Raw genomic sequence first — 15999 nt, forward strand, 5'->3', positions numbered from 1 at the left:
ACAAATGATAAGATTATCCATGTTAAAAACTCGATGGAATCTACAAAAAGGCTACTAGAGCTCATAAGTGATATGTTGCAAGATTACAGAATAGAAGGTCAATATACAAAAATCAGTTGTAGGGCTCCCCTGGTGGCACAGTGGTTGAGAGTCCACCTGCCGATAGAGGGGACACGGGTTCGTGCCCCGGTCCGGGAAGATCCCACATGCCGTGGAGCGGCTGGGCCCGTGAGCCATGGCTGCTGAGACTGCGTGTCCGGAGCCTGTGCTCCGCAACGGGAGAGGCCACAACAGTGAGAGGCCCGCATACCGCCAAAAAAAAAATATCAGCAATGAACTATTGAGAATTGAAATTTAATAATTCCATATACAGTAACGTCAAAGAATATGAAATCTTAGGAGTAAATGTGTCAAAAGTTGAACATCTGGAAGCTGAAAATGCTAAATATTGCTGAGAGAAATTAAAGAAGACCTAAGGAAATAGAGATACCTTATTTATGTGTTGATAGATTTGCTGTTGTTAAGATGTCCCTTCTTCCTAAATTGACGTATAATCCCAACAGGTGTTTTGGAGTGATTGACAAGCTGATTCTAAAATTCAAACAGAAATACAAAGGACTTGGGATACCCAGCACAACTTGGAAAAGGAAAGCGAAATTGGAGGGCTAACAATACCTGTTTATTTCAAGACTTAACTACCATATTCAAGAAAATGTGGAATTGGCATGAAGTTAGAGACATAGATCATTGATGCAGAATAGAGAGTCCAAAAATGCACTGACACATATGTGGAAAATTGATTTTCAAAAAAAGTTACAAAGGCAATTCTATCTTGACGCAGTAGTCTTTTTAACAGGTGATACTGAAACATTTGGATATCCAGATGTAAAGCCTAAAATTCTAAAACTTATAGAAGAAAACAGAACAAACTTTGTGACTCAGGGGTAGAAAAAGATTTCTTAGATGCAACACCAAAAGCTCTGTCCATAAATTAAAAAAATTGATATTTTGGACTTACTCTAAATTAAGAATTTATGTTCTGCAGAATACTCCATTAAGAGAGTACAAGATAAGGAATAAACTGGGAGAAAATATTTGCAAATCACATATCTAATAAAGGACTTATGTCTGAAGAACTCTCAGAATTCAATAAGAAAACAAAAAAAGCCAGCTTAAAAAAATAGGCCAGGGCTTCCCTGGTGGAACAGTGGTTGAGAGTCTACCTGCCAATGCAGGGGACACGGGTTCATGCCCCGGTCTGGGAAGATCCCACATGCCATGGAGTGGCTGGGCCCGTGAGCCATGGCCGCTGAGCCTGCGCGTCCGGAGCCTGTGCTCCGCAATGGGAGAGGCCACAACAGTGAAAGGCCCGCGTATCACCAAAAAAAAAAAAAAAAAAAAAAAATAGGCCAAAGATTTGAATAGACACTTTAGAGATAGATGTCAGTTAAGCACATATCTAAAATTTAAAAGACCTGACCATACCAAGTGTTGGTGAGGATATGGAGCAACTGGAACTCTCATATACTGCTGAAGGGAAGTGTAAAATTTACAACCACTTTGGAAAACAGTTTGGCTGTTTCTTAAAGAGTTAAACATACATATATTATATGACCTAGCAATATACCCCTAGTAATTAATCCAAGAGAAATGAAAGAATATATCCATACAAAGACTTGTATACAAATGTCCATAGAGCTGTCTTCTCCCTGTGTCTTCACACCATCTTCCTTCTGTATGTGTCTGTGTTTCAGATTTCTTTTTCTTATAAGGACCTTCTAATGACCCCATTTTAATTTAATTACTTCTTTAAAGACCTATCTCAAAATATGGTCACATTTTCAAGTATGGGGGGGTTAGGACTTCAACATATGAATTGTGTCGGGTCAAAACTCAGCCTATAACAGTAATTTACATTGATGCCGATGAAAATGGAGAGAATTGCAGTGATTTGAGAATTACTCAGGAGATAAAACTGACAAATCTTAGTGATGGATTAAAAGTGGTGAGATGGAGGAGAAGGTATCAAGGACAATATCATTAGTTCAGGTTTGACAGGGTTCTAGTAGATAGGAGTAACTTCATTTGAGAGCATAAACCGAAGAGCACATTTAGGAGGGAAGATAAGCTCTGTATTCAGGTGCTCATGGGACATCCAAGTGAAGATGTCAGTTAGGCAGTTTAATATGGGAGTCTGGAGCTCAGAAGAGAGGCCTCTGCTTGAGACATAAATTTGGACGATATCGGCTCATATTGGCAATCAAAGCCATGGTAATGGGAAAGACCGGCTATAGAGAGAAAAGAAATCTACCTTGAAAATGCAACATATAAAACTCATGTAGAACTCTGGTTTCCAAAGTGTGTATACATTTTGACATGTAAGAAGATAGTTATAAATTTTGCCTGTCCTTTTTACAAGTTTTATCCTTTAAACTATTTTTGTACATTTTATATTGCACATATTTTATTAATACAGTGGTATTTGTATATAATTTTAAACAAATAAGTAAACATATATTAGAATGTATATTTAAAAATATTTACATTCAGTGAGTTTGGGAAACATTGTAATAGAGGAGGCCACAAGGAGTATCTCAAGAGGAGGATGAAACCAAAGAGAATATGGTGAGGGAAGCCAGGGGAAAAGTTTGGAGGAGATCGTGGTTCATACTAAATCTAATTTGAGTGACAATCTATTTAAAATACCAGTCCACCATGCGTTCTCAACAAGGGCAATATTGACCCCAAGAGGGAGAAAAAGTTCTGTTTTTTGGAGGGAGAGGGGAGGCACAAAAACGTCTTATATATTACATTGGCTTGTGGTCTCCAGAGTTCAGTCCTACCATACAAAATCTTACTCCTTAGTATTTAGCATCTGTCATCAGGGAGAAACTAAGTTAAATTTAAATTAAGTGGTTATATTATAAAATTATATAATATGTATCATTACATATTATATGTATATAATTATTGTATATAATATGCTTATTATATGCATATAATATGCATATTATATAATTATTACATATTATACAATATGTATATAATTAATTATTTAGTTTTCTTTTTGGAGGGGCAATATGAAAAGAAAGGTTGAGAACTCTAGAAAGGGTTTTAAAACCCTTTAGCACTGTAGTTTAACAGTGATCTCTAGGGAAAAGTGTGGGATAAGGGATTTGAGTTTGAAGAGAAGCTTTAAATTTTTACCATGTGTGTTTCAGTATTGAATTTTTTACATCAAGAATTTATTCGTGTCTTTAGAATTAAATTAGATTATCTTAATTACTCTTCCAAAAAATTAAAAAGAATAAAGGAAACATCATGTTTAATCCTATCGCCCAGAAATAATTTCTTTTTTTTTAAATTAAGTTATTTATTTATTTATTTTTTAGCTACATTGGGTCTTCATTGCTACGTGAGGGCTTTCTCTAGTTGCGGTGAGCGGGGGCTACTCTTCGTTGCAGTGCGCGGGCTTCTCACTGCGGTGTCTTCTCTTGTTGCATAGCATGGGCTCTAGGCATGCGGGCTTCAGTAGTTTTGGTTCACGGGCTCTAGAGCACAGGCTCAGTAGTTGTGGTGCACGGGCTTAGTTGCTCTGCAGCATGTGGGATCTTCCCGGACCAGGGCTCGAACCCGTGTCCCCTGCCTTGGCAGGAGGATTCTTAACCACTGTGCCACCAGGGAAGCCTGAGATAACTTCTGTTAACATTTTGTATATGGTTTTCCTATAATATTTAGCTCTATGCATTTTAACAAGTCCTATCTGTTCTATCATCAAAAGGTATCTGAAATCCGACTACTTTTCACTTCCTCCCACTACCACCTTATCTAAGCCCCCATTTTTAAAAAAACAACAAGTAGATTGTACTGTAAATATTGCTTTATCTTTGAACAATATACATTTAAAAGCCAACATTTTGATTTTAACTGAAGTTCTTCTGGCTTTTCATTTTGTACTGTGATGTTCATCTTCAAGTCCCTTCTGAATTTCTGTACCTTCCTTCTTTTTTAATCAGACACAGCAAAATGGTTCTCCCTGAAGGCTATTTTCCAGTAAAGATAACTTTTTTCTTTGCTTTATATTTGCTTCCCCAGGATCCCTCTGCTTTTATCCAGAAGATGATTAAGAACTAATATAAAATTCACATCTGTTTGGTTTCTTTGATCAAGTCTGCAAGCTTTCTCATTCACAATGTGATCTCTCCACAGAGATCTCTGGCACAGACTTGTTGCTAAATCTTTTACTGCCGCTTCTATTTTGATCGTAACTTAGTTATGTCTGGTTCCCTCTGACCTTGTCTCATTAAGTTCAGTGTCTTATAAAATCTTTATCTGAACTGATCCTCACCTTCCCCTTCTGTATCAAAGATAGAGGTTGATTGTATCTTCTCTTTTCTCAGACTTACCCCTCTACTTTTGTTCACATTCTACATCTTATCCTTATCTAGGACATTCTCTGCTTTCTCCAATATCAACCTTTCCCAGTTACTTCCTCCCAGGGATCTACCATCTAAAATCAAAACCAGAACAGAATCCTTGGTCCTGTATCTCCCTCAAAGTATTTCTTCCCTTCATGCCCAGATTTCCATAAGGTACTTTGTATCTCTACTTTCTTGTTTCAGTTTTGCTCCAAACCACTGAAATCAAGCTTCTGCTCCACTGAAACAGTTGTTACTAAAGGAATTTTAATGACCCAACTACCAAATCCTTCTACTCACTTCTAAGATTCTTTTACTTCACTCCTTAGAGGTAATAACTACTTCTAATACTGGTTTCCTCCTTCACAGATACTACATCTCTTCAGAATCCTTCACTGATTCCTCCTTCTCCACCTACCCTTCCTTTTAAAACATTTTATTCATAAAATTTCAAACAGAAGCCAACATACAGAACCAAAGTATAGGACAGTGATTCTCTGTGTACCCATTGTCCAGTTTCAGCAATCACTAACTTGTGACCAATCTTTTTTTTTTTTAATAACTAACTCCACCACTTCTCTTTCTCCACTCTAAATTATTTCTTCCCCAACCTTTAAGTAGTGTTTTTCCCCTGGGTCCTATGCACAACATTCTTTTCCTCTCATGCCACATGCAATCTATGGAAAAGCTCACACATGTTAATAGTTTCTACCACCTCCAGATGCTGATAACACCTAAATCTCTTTCTCCAGCTTAGATCTTGTTCTTAAGCCAGAGATTTGTACATATTTAGTGGCCTAGATTGTCTTAGTTCAGATGCCCCACAGGTTCTAGAAGTGGTAGAGACTGGATCTGAACCTTAATATCCTACTTTCAGAGTTCCTCTTCTTAACCACCGCTCTTTTCCTATATTTAAATAGGAAAATATAATTATGGTGGGGCACATGGGATGCTATAGATGTATATAACAGAGTGCACCAAACCTGGGAGAACAAAGAGAAGAGGCACCTAAACTGACTCTGATGAAGGTGCTGGATTAAAAGCCGGTAACTGGGAGAAACTACAGAAGAACCTTCAGCAACCTGAAGGAATTTGTGCAGGTTGGATCTTTGACCTCAGTGGTATGTAACAAGAGAAGTAGACTGGGACAATCATGTCATATAAGGCTTTGTAAGTCAAGTTAAAGGGGACTAATACTTTAATATATCAGTCAAACAAACCTTAGATCAAATCCCAGCTCTACTACTTTTGTACTACTGTACTACTTTCTGTATAATTCTAAGCAAGTCACCTTTTCTCTTTGACCTTTGTTTTCACTCTAGAAAGGGACTAAAAATGTCATCTTATAAGATCATTCCACTCATTTTTTCAGTAAATATTTATTGTGTGCCTATTATGTCCTGGTCACATTCTCGATGTTGAAATTAGAGTGGTAAGAAAGACAAAATGGGACCTCTGCTGTCATGGAGCTTACATTCTGGTGGTTGTTGTAGTGTTTAAATGAGATAACATTCAGTGGTGCCTGTTACATAATGGACATTCAGAAAATGTTAATTTCCTAGCCAACGTTCAAATACATTCTAACGCATGGACACTTTGAGTTCTTCTCTGATTAAGTTAAAAGTACATACTTCTTGGCTTAGAAGTTTTGAGTGACTTGTCACTAAAAAGGAAGAAGTAGCCAGATTATCTGGGACCCTACGTTTTCTTTCAAAAGGTCATGTCTAGGAGTTAGAATTTTCTTGTTTACTTTGGCAATTCTAAAAAGCCTTGAAGAATTCCTGTTATTTCTAGAAATCTGTTTCAGTAATTCTGTGAATTACAAAGATGATTTGCATCAAAGGAATTTATGGTTAGTTGTAGGAATAGATAATGACACATCCAAAAGAAATAAAAGAAAAAGCCTCTAGAGAAGATAAAAGCTAACAAAAATCATCCACAGAACAAAGAAAACACAAAGAAAGCATAAAATGAGATGATAAAAGCAGAAACAACCTATTAATTAAACATATTTGGTTTATAATTTCTTATTAAAAGGTAAAACAGTGTTTAAAAATAGAATACTTTGTTTATAAGAGTCAAAAAACAGCGACATGACAAGAATAAAAATAGACTGATAAACATTTCTCAAGTGAAAGCAATAGCGACAGTATGAATTTCAGATAAAATAAAACAAATAATGGTATATAGAATACAAAGGGTCACACAAACTTTATATTACCAGTCTCTTCAACAAATGATGCTGGAAAAACTGGATATTCATGTGTGAACGAAAGAAATTGGACCCTTACCTTAAACTGTATTCAAAAATTAATTCAAAATGAATTAAAGCCCTAAATGTAAGACCTAAAATTATAAAATTCAGAGTAGAAAATTGGGAAATCTTCATGACATTGGACTTGGCAGTGATTTCATGGATATGACACAAAATCACAGGCAACAAAAAGTGAAATTGACAAATGGGACTACACCAAACTTCAAAACTTCTGTGCGACAAAGGAAACAACAGAATGAAAAGGCAACCTACAGAATGAGAGACAATATTTGCAAACTATATATCTGGTAAGGGGTTGATGTCCATAATATACAAAGAACTCCTACAACTCAACAACAACAAACCACCCAACTCAACTAAAAAAGTGTGTAAAGGACTTGAATAGATATTTGTCTGAAGAAGACATACAAATGACCAACAAGCATATTAAAAGATGATCAGCATCACTAACCATCAGGAAGTACAAATCAGAATCATAATGAGGTATTACTGCACTCATTAGGATGACTATTTCCAAACCAGAAAACAGGTGTTGGTGAGGACGTGGAGAAATTGGAACCCTTGTATATTGTTAATAGAAATGTGAAATCATGCGGCTGCTAAGAAAAACTGTGGAGGTTCCTCAAAAAAATTAAAAACAGAATTAATGTATGATCCAGCGATCTCACTTCTGGAGATACACAGTATATCCAAAAGAATTGAAAACAGGATCTTGAAGAGAGATTTGCCCAGCCATGTTCATTGCAGCATTATTCATAATAGCCAAGTGATAGAAGCGATCCAAGTGTCTGACGATAGATGAAGGGATAAAGAAAATGTGATACACAGACACACACGTATATACATACATGCAATGGAATATATTAAGTCTTTAAAAAAGAAGGAAATTCTGTTACATGCTAAAGATGGATGAAACTTAAGGACATCATGCTAAATGAAATAATCTAGTCACACAAAAAAACAAATATTGTATGATTCCACTCACATGAGGTATCTCAAGTAGTCACATTCTTAGAAACAGAAAGTAGATAGGTAGTTTCCAAGGGCTGGGGGGAGAAAGAAAATGGGAGTTGTTGCTCAATGGGTTTAGAGTTTCAGTTTTACAAGATGAGAAAGTTCCAGAGATCTGTTGCACATCAAGGTACATAGAGTTAACACTGCTGTACACTTAAAAGCAGTAAAGATGGTAAATTTTGTGATTTTCATCATAATTTTAAAAGTATAAGAATCGTTTCATGCATTGTTTTCTATGAACTTAAAACATATGAGGACTGGGTATTATTTTGTTAATTAAAGGGTATTAATTGCCTTTTATTACCTCAGCTAAATGATCCTGTAGATTTCCTTCTGGAGACATTGGGCTCTTATATTAATATATTTCCTAATATTTAATGATGGGTACCTTGCTGACATAAATCCTACTTGTTGAGGTAGATAATTCAAATACTGAAATCAATTTGCTATTATATGTGAGAATTTTGTATCTGTATGCTTAAGCAAGATTGACCCAAGTCTACTTTTTAAAGTGTATGTATGTGTGTGTATGTAGAAGCATATATAGTCACCAAATTTCCTGCATCTTAGACATCTTTCAGATTTTTACCATTATGTTGTTATCTGTAGACTTTTCATATATGACCTTTAATATATTGAGGTAATTACCTAGCTTGTTCCTAGCTTGTTGAGTGGTTTTATCATGAAAGTGTGTTGAATTTTGTCAAATGCGTTTTTGTGCATCAGTTGCGATAATCATGTGGTTTTGTCCTTCATTTTGTTAATGTGATGTATTAAAATGGTTCTTTAATATGATGAAAAACATTCACTTTATTTTTTTTTACTAAAGTATAATTGATTAACAATGTTGTGTTAGTTTCAGTACAGCAAAGTGACTCATTTATTTATATATGTATATATATTCTTTTTCAGATTCTTTCCCATTACAAGTTATTACAAGATATTGAATATAGTTCTCTGTGCTGTAGGTCCTTGTTGGAAAAACATCCACTTTAAAGTGTTTGATATACAATACACATATTGCATAAAATCTTGGTAATCTGAATCTATTTTGTGATCACTGCATAAGAAATTAGCAATTATTTGATTTGCCTTTTTATGATACACAATACCCATTTGAATTCAAAACAAAACTTATGAAAGAAACAAACAACAAGGAAAATAGATATGTGCATAGGCATAAAAATGAGAAATCAGTATTTTTCATTGCTCATTTTCTTTCTTATAACCTTGAAAAGTAGAATTTCATTCTTTGCAAGTACAAAACTAAAGCAGAATGAATGAATTTCCTAATTATTCTTTTTTATGACAGTAGTCATATTTGAACATTATACATATTTATGTTACTAGGGTGAACCATGTGTAATTGGCATTGTTGTACTTCAAAAATAGAATAACGGCAATTTGATATAATATTATCACACATGTAGAAGTACCTTAAAGGGCTTGGTAGAATTTCTGTAAGTGTCGTTTTCTTTTAACAGTATTAAAATACTTTGTCCGGTTTTAACAAATGACACTTAAACTAATCTTTATCTTTTTCTTTTAGTAATTACTTTCTAAAATATGTATTAATAGTTGAGTGACTGTATCCTGCTAAGCTGAGTAATAGGAATTCCTGTGACTTAAAAAAACAAAAACAAAATTGTGTCTATACTTCAGGCAGTTCTCTTTCGTAATTGGTGAATTGTATCTTGGTGGTCACTCTTGGTCTAAGCATGCTTGTTCTTCATTTCCTTATGGTAACAAAAATTGCCTTCTGTATATAAAATGATGATGATAATAATTGTAATAATAATAACATTCACTGAAGATTTATTATATGTCAAGAACTGTCCCAAGAGTTTACTTTAATAAACTTTTAAAGTCCTTGTAATAATCCTGCAGTGTGGGTACTGTTATCTCCATTTTACAGAGGGCAGGGAGGCACAGAATGATTTAGCAACTTGCCCAAGCTCACACAGCTAGTATGTAGCAGAGAAGGATGATGACATGAGACATGATTTGACTAATCTATATATTTCTACTTAGTTACTTAATAATTCCATTGTTTGATAGACTGAAATACATTTTTAATACTTTTTCAATGCTATGTCTTATCCATTGTAATTTAAAAAAAATAATACATCCCTTTTTTTGGGTCATAGGATGGACACGCTGAAATTTTATACACATTTTGGAATTCAGTTACTCAGGCACTTTCTTCTCAGTTTCAGACAGCAACAAACTGTAAGTACAGTATTTATTTTGCAAGTTGATTTCACAGTTTTTCAGTTACTTTAAAATTTAATATCAAGAAGTTTTGCTCTATTTATAAAACATCTTTTAAAAACTCCTGGCTAATTGTCATTTCTTATGTTACCTATATATTCAGTTATATAAGCAATAAATTCTTTTTTTACACTTTTAAAATACTTAGGATGTGAAATAAAATGCTCCAGAAGAATAAGTTAATTCTCCATAATTCAGTCAGAGGAACCTGAATTTTTCCTATGTAAAGGGTGATTGATGTTGAAGAATTTAGTTAAAGCTTGTAGAGTATTTTAATTCCTAACAAAGAGATATTAAAAGGCAGAGACCTTATAGCTTTTCCTTTATTGTTAAAATGAAGATTTGATGAATGAACAGCTGAAATACCCACATCATGAATTAAAAGTTGCTTAACCAAATATAATCCAACAAATTTTTCTTAGTTTGTTTTTGTCATGAAATAATGGCACACAGGGTAGTTCTAAACAATGAAGTATACAAACTAGCTAATATCATATAAGTGTTTTTGTCTAATCACTGAATGTAAGAGCATTGAATGTACCTAGGCCTTTTAAAAGTGTTTTGAGAGTTTGTATGTAGTTGTTATTCACAGTTACTGAAAGTACCTAATAATGTAAGCATTATTTAGTCCCTGACAACTCCAGAATGAATTAACCACACTACCTTGCTTCCCTACTTCTACTTCTAAAGGAGTGTGCAGCAAGGCAGTGACCACAGAGAAGGTCTTCATTTGTGTGTGCCCAGACAGAACTTAAGCAGAGGGTTTATTTAGGACTGATTCATTCTATTTACTTCTACAAATCACCCTACTCAAAGAATACTGTGCTTCTCCCTGCTTTAGGTATCTGTTTTGGGCAGCTTTTTTGAGATGTAATTTACATATATAAAATTCACCAACTTTGAGCAGAAAATTCTATGAATTTTTGACAGATGTTTACGTCCTTATAACCACCATCACAATTAAGATATAGAACAGGGCTTCCCTGGTGGCGCAGTGGTTGAGAGTCTGCCTGCTGATGCAGCGGACGTGGGTTCGTGCCCCGGTTGGGGAGGATCCCACATGCCGCGGAGAGCCATGCCCGGTGAGCCATGGCTGCTGAGCCTGCACGTCCGGATCCTGTGCTCCGCAACGGGAGAGGACACAGCGGTGAGGGGCCCGCGTACCGCAAAAAAAAAAAAAAGATATAGAACATTTCTATCACCAACACCCCACCCCCATGTCCCTAATGTACTCTTATAGTTAATCTCCTATTCCTACCTCTTGGCTCCTGGCAGCTAATGATAAGGTTTCTGTCTGTATAAGTTAGCTTTTCCTAGATTTTCATAAAACTGGAATCATGCAGTATGAGTTCTTGTATAGCAACGTAGTTATTTTAAGGTTTATTCATGTTGTTGCATGTACCAGTAGTCCATTTCTTTTTATTGCTGATTAGAATTTCATTGTGTAGATATACACAATTTATCTATTCTCCAGTTGGGGGAATAACTGGTTTATTACAGTTTGGGGTTATTATGAATAAAGCTGCTACAGTCATTTACATACAAGTCTTTTGTAGACATATGTCTTCATTCTCTTGGGTAAACACATAGAGTGGAATTTCCTGATCATTTGATAAGTATATGTTTAACTTTAAAAAACTGCTGAACTGTTTCCCAAGATAGATGTACCATTTTTCATCCCCATCAACAATGTATGATAATTCTTCTATATTTTCATCAATCCATGATATTGTCTTTTTTATTTATTCATTTTTTTTGCGGTACGCGGGCCTCTCACCGCTGCGGCCCCTCCCGCCGCAGAGCACAGGCTCCGGATGCGCGGGCTCAGCGGCCATGGCTCACGGGCCCAGCCGCTCCGCCGCATGTGGGATCCTCCCAGACCGGGACACGAACCCACGTTCCCTGCATCGGCAGGCGGACTCCCAACCACTGCGCCACCAGGGAAGCCCTGTCATTTTAATTTTAGCCATTCTTGTGAGTGTTCAGTGAACTTTCATTGTGGTTTTAACTTCACTAGCCTAAAGACTAGATTTTCATAGGTTTATTTCCCATCTGTATATCTTCTTTGGTTAAGTGTTCATCAAAGTTACTGACTTTTTAGTTTTATTTAATTTTTTTAGCTTATTGCTTGTCGTCTTATTATTGAGTCTTAAAATATCCTTGTATATCTGATTCCAAGTCCTTTCTCAGATGTATGTTTTACAAATATAGTCCCCTGTCTGTGGTTTGCCTTTACATTTTCTTAACAGTATCTTCCAAATGACGAAAGTTTTTAGTTTTGAAAAATGTCTGATTTATCAGTTTTAGGAGGTAGTTTTTCAAATATTCAAATATAGTATTATATAAATACAGCCTTTCAATAGTTTCTTACTCCATGTATGAAAGTAATGGTTTTTCATGAAACCAGTTATGATGAAGTTTTCTTTAATATTTAACTTTCACACTATAAGCCAGTTGTGGAATACATTTACTCACATACCAGTAGGAAAACACAAAGATGTAAACTGACCTACGAAATATATAAGCATAATTACAAAATTCATTAAAACCTCAGTTTTTAGAATAAAAGAAAGCAATGTAAAAGCTCATTGTTGCTGTTTTCAAGCATTCATTAAAATTTTACTTTATCACTTCAAAGCCTTTACAAAACCTTGGAGTTGTTGTAGACAGTATTTTTTTTTTTTAGATTGGTATATTCCTACTCTCTTTTTTTTAAAATTTTATTTATTTAATTAATTTAGTTTTGGCTGCGTTGGGTCTTGGTTGCTGCACGTGTGCTTTCTCTAGTTGCAGCGAGCAGGGGCTACTCTTTGTTGCGGTGTGCGGGCTTCTCATTGCGGGGGCTTCTCATTGCGGGGGCTTCTCATTGCGGTGGCTTCTCGTTGCAGAGCACGGACTCTAGGTGCACGGGCTTCAGTAGTTGTGGCACACAGGCTCAGTAGTTGTGGCTCCTGAGCTCTAGAGCACAGGCTCAGTAGTTGTGGCACACGGGCTTAGTTGCTCCACGGCATGTGGGATCTTCCAGGACCAGGGCTTGAACCCATGTCCCCTGCATTGGCAGGCGGATTCTTAACCACTGCACCACCAGGGAAGCCCTGTAGACAGTATTTTATTTTCTTTCTTTAATGAGTAAACTTAATTGGCATTTTGAATATTTTTTTCTCTCAATGTGGTAGGAACATACCAAAGAAATAACCTTAGGATACTTGAAATATTTCAAACCTTTAACCATTACATCTCCCAATATTGTTTATTATTGGTTGATTTAGCACATTTTTAGTAATTGTATAACGTAAACTTCATCCCAACAAGTCACACAGATATTAAGAGAGTATAACTCTAGGGAGTGCGACTGGAATGGAAATGCCCTTGTCTCTAATTCAGTCCTCTCTGTCAGTTCTGGGTCTGGTTGATTGAATTTTCTTCTTCTTCCTCATTGATATTTTTTCCTACTTTTTTGCATGTCTAATAATTTGTGATTCAGTATCACACATGAATTTTACCTTGTTTAGTACTAGATACTTTTGTCTTCCTGTTAAGTATTCTTACTCTAGGGTACTGTCAAGTTACTAAAAAACAATTCGGTTCCTTTGAGTCTTGTTTTTTAGATTTTTTGGCAAAACCTGAGCAGTGTTTAGTCTAGAGCTACTTATTTCCCACTACAGAGGCTAGACTCTACCAGATACTCTGTGAATTGTGAGGTTTTTTAGTTTGGCTTTCAGGAACAGGCACTCCTCCCAGTCTTGTGTGACGAACAGATATATTCTCTCTAATCCTTTTCCTTGAGGAAAAATACTACAAAATTAAAATAAAGTGATAAACACCTGAGAACCTGTTAGGCTGCACCCTACAGGCCTACAAGGTCTGCATTTGCCCAGCTTCAAGGCTGGAGAAAGAGACAGAGTCCATTTATATAGCACATATAGTCCCTGGAGTGTACTGTAGTAATTGTTTAAAATTATAGACAGGCAATATAAAGGAGATGCAATCATCTGCAGAGTTGAAGATTATATACAGTGTAACAGATTGTGTTAAGTAAGTAATATTTGGCAGAAAATATCTAAAGGAAAAATTTCCTAGTTAGAAACATGTTCCTTCTGATTTTAAATGTTCATGCTTAATAAAAATAAGTTCTATTAGATATAATAAAATATAATCTAGGGGTTTGACAGTGAATTTACTTTATTTAAAAGGAAAGGGGCCTGGACTTGTCACTGTGAATATTCAGAATAGCTTCTGTAGGAAATGTGCTGCTTTAATTATCTGTGGCTGATAGTTATTTCCAAGATGATTTCTAAGCTTTATGTCTGTTATTTCTCATTGTAGTTTCCAGATAATGTTTGTTCACCAACCTGTTGGCTTATGATACATATATTTTTCAAGTCTCAATAGAAACAAGCAAAATAAACATTACCATTTTGAACTCTTTGAAATGACTTCATAATTCTTCTTTATAAAGTGATTTTCCCAGAATGTCTTATCCCCCTTAGTTTTCTCCATAGCTCTCATCACTTACTAATACACTATTTATTTATTTAGTCTGAACTCTTCCCTCCTCTCACTAGAATTTAATTCCCCATAAGACATGGAATACTATATTGGTCATGGTAGTAGTATCTTCAATGGCTAAAAGTGTACCTAGCACACAGTAAGGCTTCAATAAATGCTTGTTGACTGGAAGGAAGGACGAAAGAAAAAGAGGAAGGAAGCAAGGAAGAAAAGATGCCAGTGCCCTTTTATAATAGCATAAGCACTTAAAAACATTTTTTGAAATATGCTTAAAATGTTCTGGCAAGTAAATCTGTTTTAAAACCCTTTGTGTAATATTAATCTATCAAAACTCTTAAGCAACTCAAGGAGTTGATTCATACAGTTAAGAAAGCTACATGGTATATATCTGTAGTGCTTTGGAAAATCAAGTGTGAATAAGAGAAATGCTTTAGGAGATAGGCACATTAGAAGATATAGAAAGCTTTAAGACTTAAAATATATGCTAAAACTGATTATCTTTACCTTTTTAAAGATACAGTGATAAATTGGGAGTCCACTCTTCCTTTGAAATAGGGAGATAAACAAGCTATACAATTATGAATACTTTAGTGTAGATTAAAAAAAATGTTAGAATGGTGTCCATGTTAAATGAGATTTTACTGTGATGCATTTCTTTTTTTTTTGGCTGCATTGGGTCTTCGTTGTGGTGCACAGGCTTTCTCTAGTTGCGGTGAGCGGGGACTACTCTTCATTGCAGTTCATGGGCTCCTCATTGCGGTGGCTTCTCTTATTGCAGAGCACAGGCTCTAGGCGTGAGGGCTTCAGTAGTTGAGGCACGTGGGTTCAGTAGTTGTGGCTCGCGGGCTCTAGAGCACAGACTCAGTAGTTGTGGCACATGGGCTTAGTTGCTCCGCGGCATGTGGGATCTTCTTGGACCAGGGATTGAACCTGTGCCCCCTGTGTTGGCAGGCAGATTCTTAACCACTGCACCACCAGGGAAGTCCCTGTGATGCATTTCCTAAAAGTTAATGTACAACTTAAATATATATACTTAGGAGATAGATCTCACACCCTCATTTTAAGTACCTTTTAGAATTTTGATCCCTGCAACTGAAGCTTTTTTTTTTTTTTTTTTTTTTTTGTGGTACATGGGCCTCTCACTATTGTGGCCTCTCCCTTTGTGGAGCACAGGCTCCGGACGTGCAGGCTCAGCGGCCATGGCTCACAGGCCCAGCCGCTCTGCGTCACATGGGATCTTCCCGGACCGGGGCACGAACTTGTGTCCCTTGCATCGGCAGGCGGACTATCAACCACTGTGCCACCAGGGAAGCCCCTGAAGTATTCTTTTGCTACAGAGCTCTAATGAGTTTACAAGGGACCATCCTGAGCACCATGTAGCACATAAAGAAGAAAACTTGGAGCTTGCTGAAAAAGAGAAGTCTCTAGATTTGAGAACTTGAGAGGAGTGTTTTTTAAAAGTACTGAAAGTTTGTATAACCTGGCAGAAATTAAGTCTAGTCATCGAGCAAC

General features: G+C 36.0%; 1 protein-coding gene across 4 annotated transcripts in view; it reads left to right on the plus strand.

Annotated features, from left to right (window-relative positions):
- The window catches only part of COG5 (component of oligomeric golgi complex 5), a 283948-nt gene that overhangs the window by 170202 nt on the left and 97747 nt on the right, over positions 1-15999 (plus strand). For all 4 annotated transcript variants that reach the window (XM_019940610.3, XM_033862890.2, XM_019940605.3 and 1 more), the window contains one exon: positions 9855-9936. In XM_019940610.3, coding sequence (XP_019796169.1) covers positions 9855-9936 — 82 coding nt within the window. The remainder of the gene's footprint in view (positions 1-9854; positions 9937-15999) is intronic.

This window comes from Tursiops truncatus, chromosome 9 (assembly GCF_011762595.2).
Source record: "Tursiops truncatus isolate mTurTru1 chromosome 9, mTurTru1.mat.Y, whole genome shotgun sequence".
Classification (NCBI taxonomy): Eukaryota; Metazoa; Chordata; class Mammalia; order Artiodactyla; family Delphinidae; genus Tursiops; species Tursiops truncatus.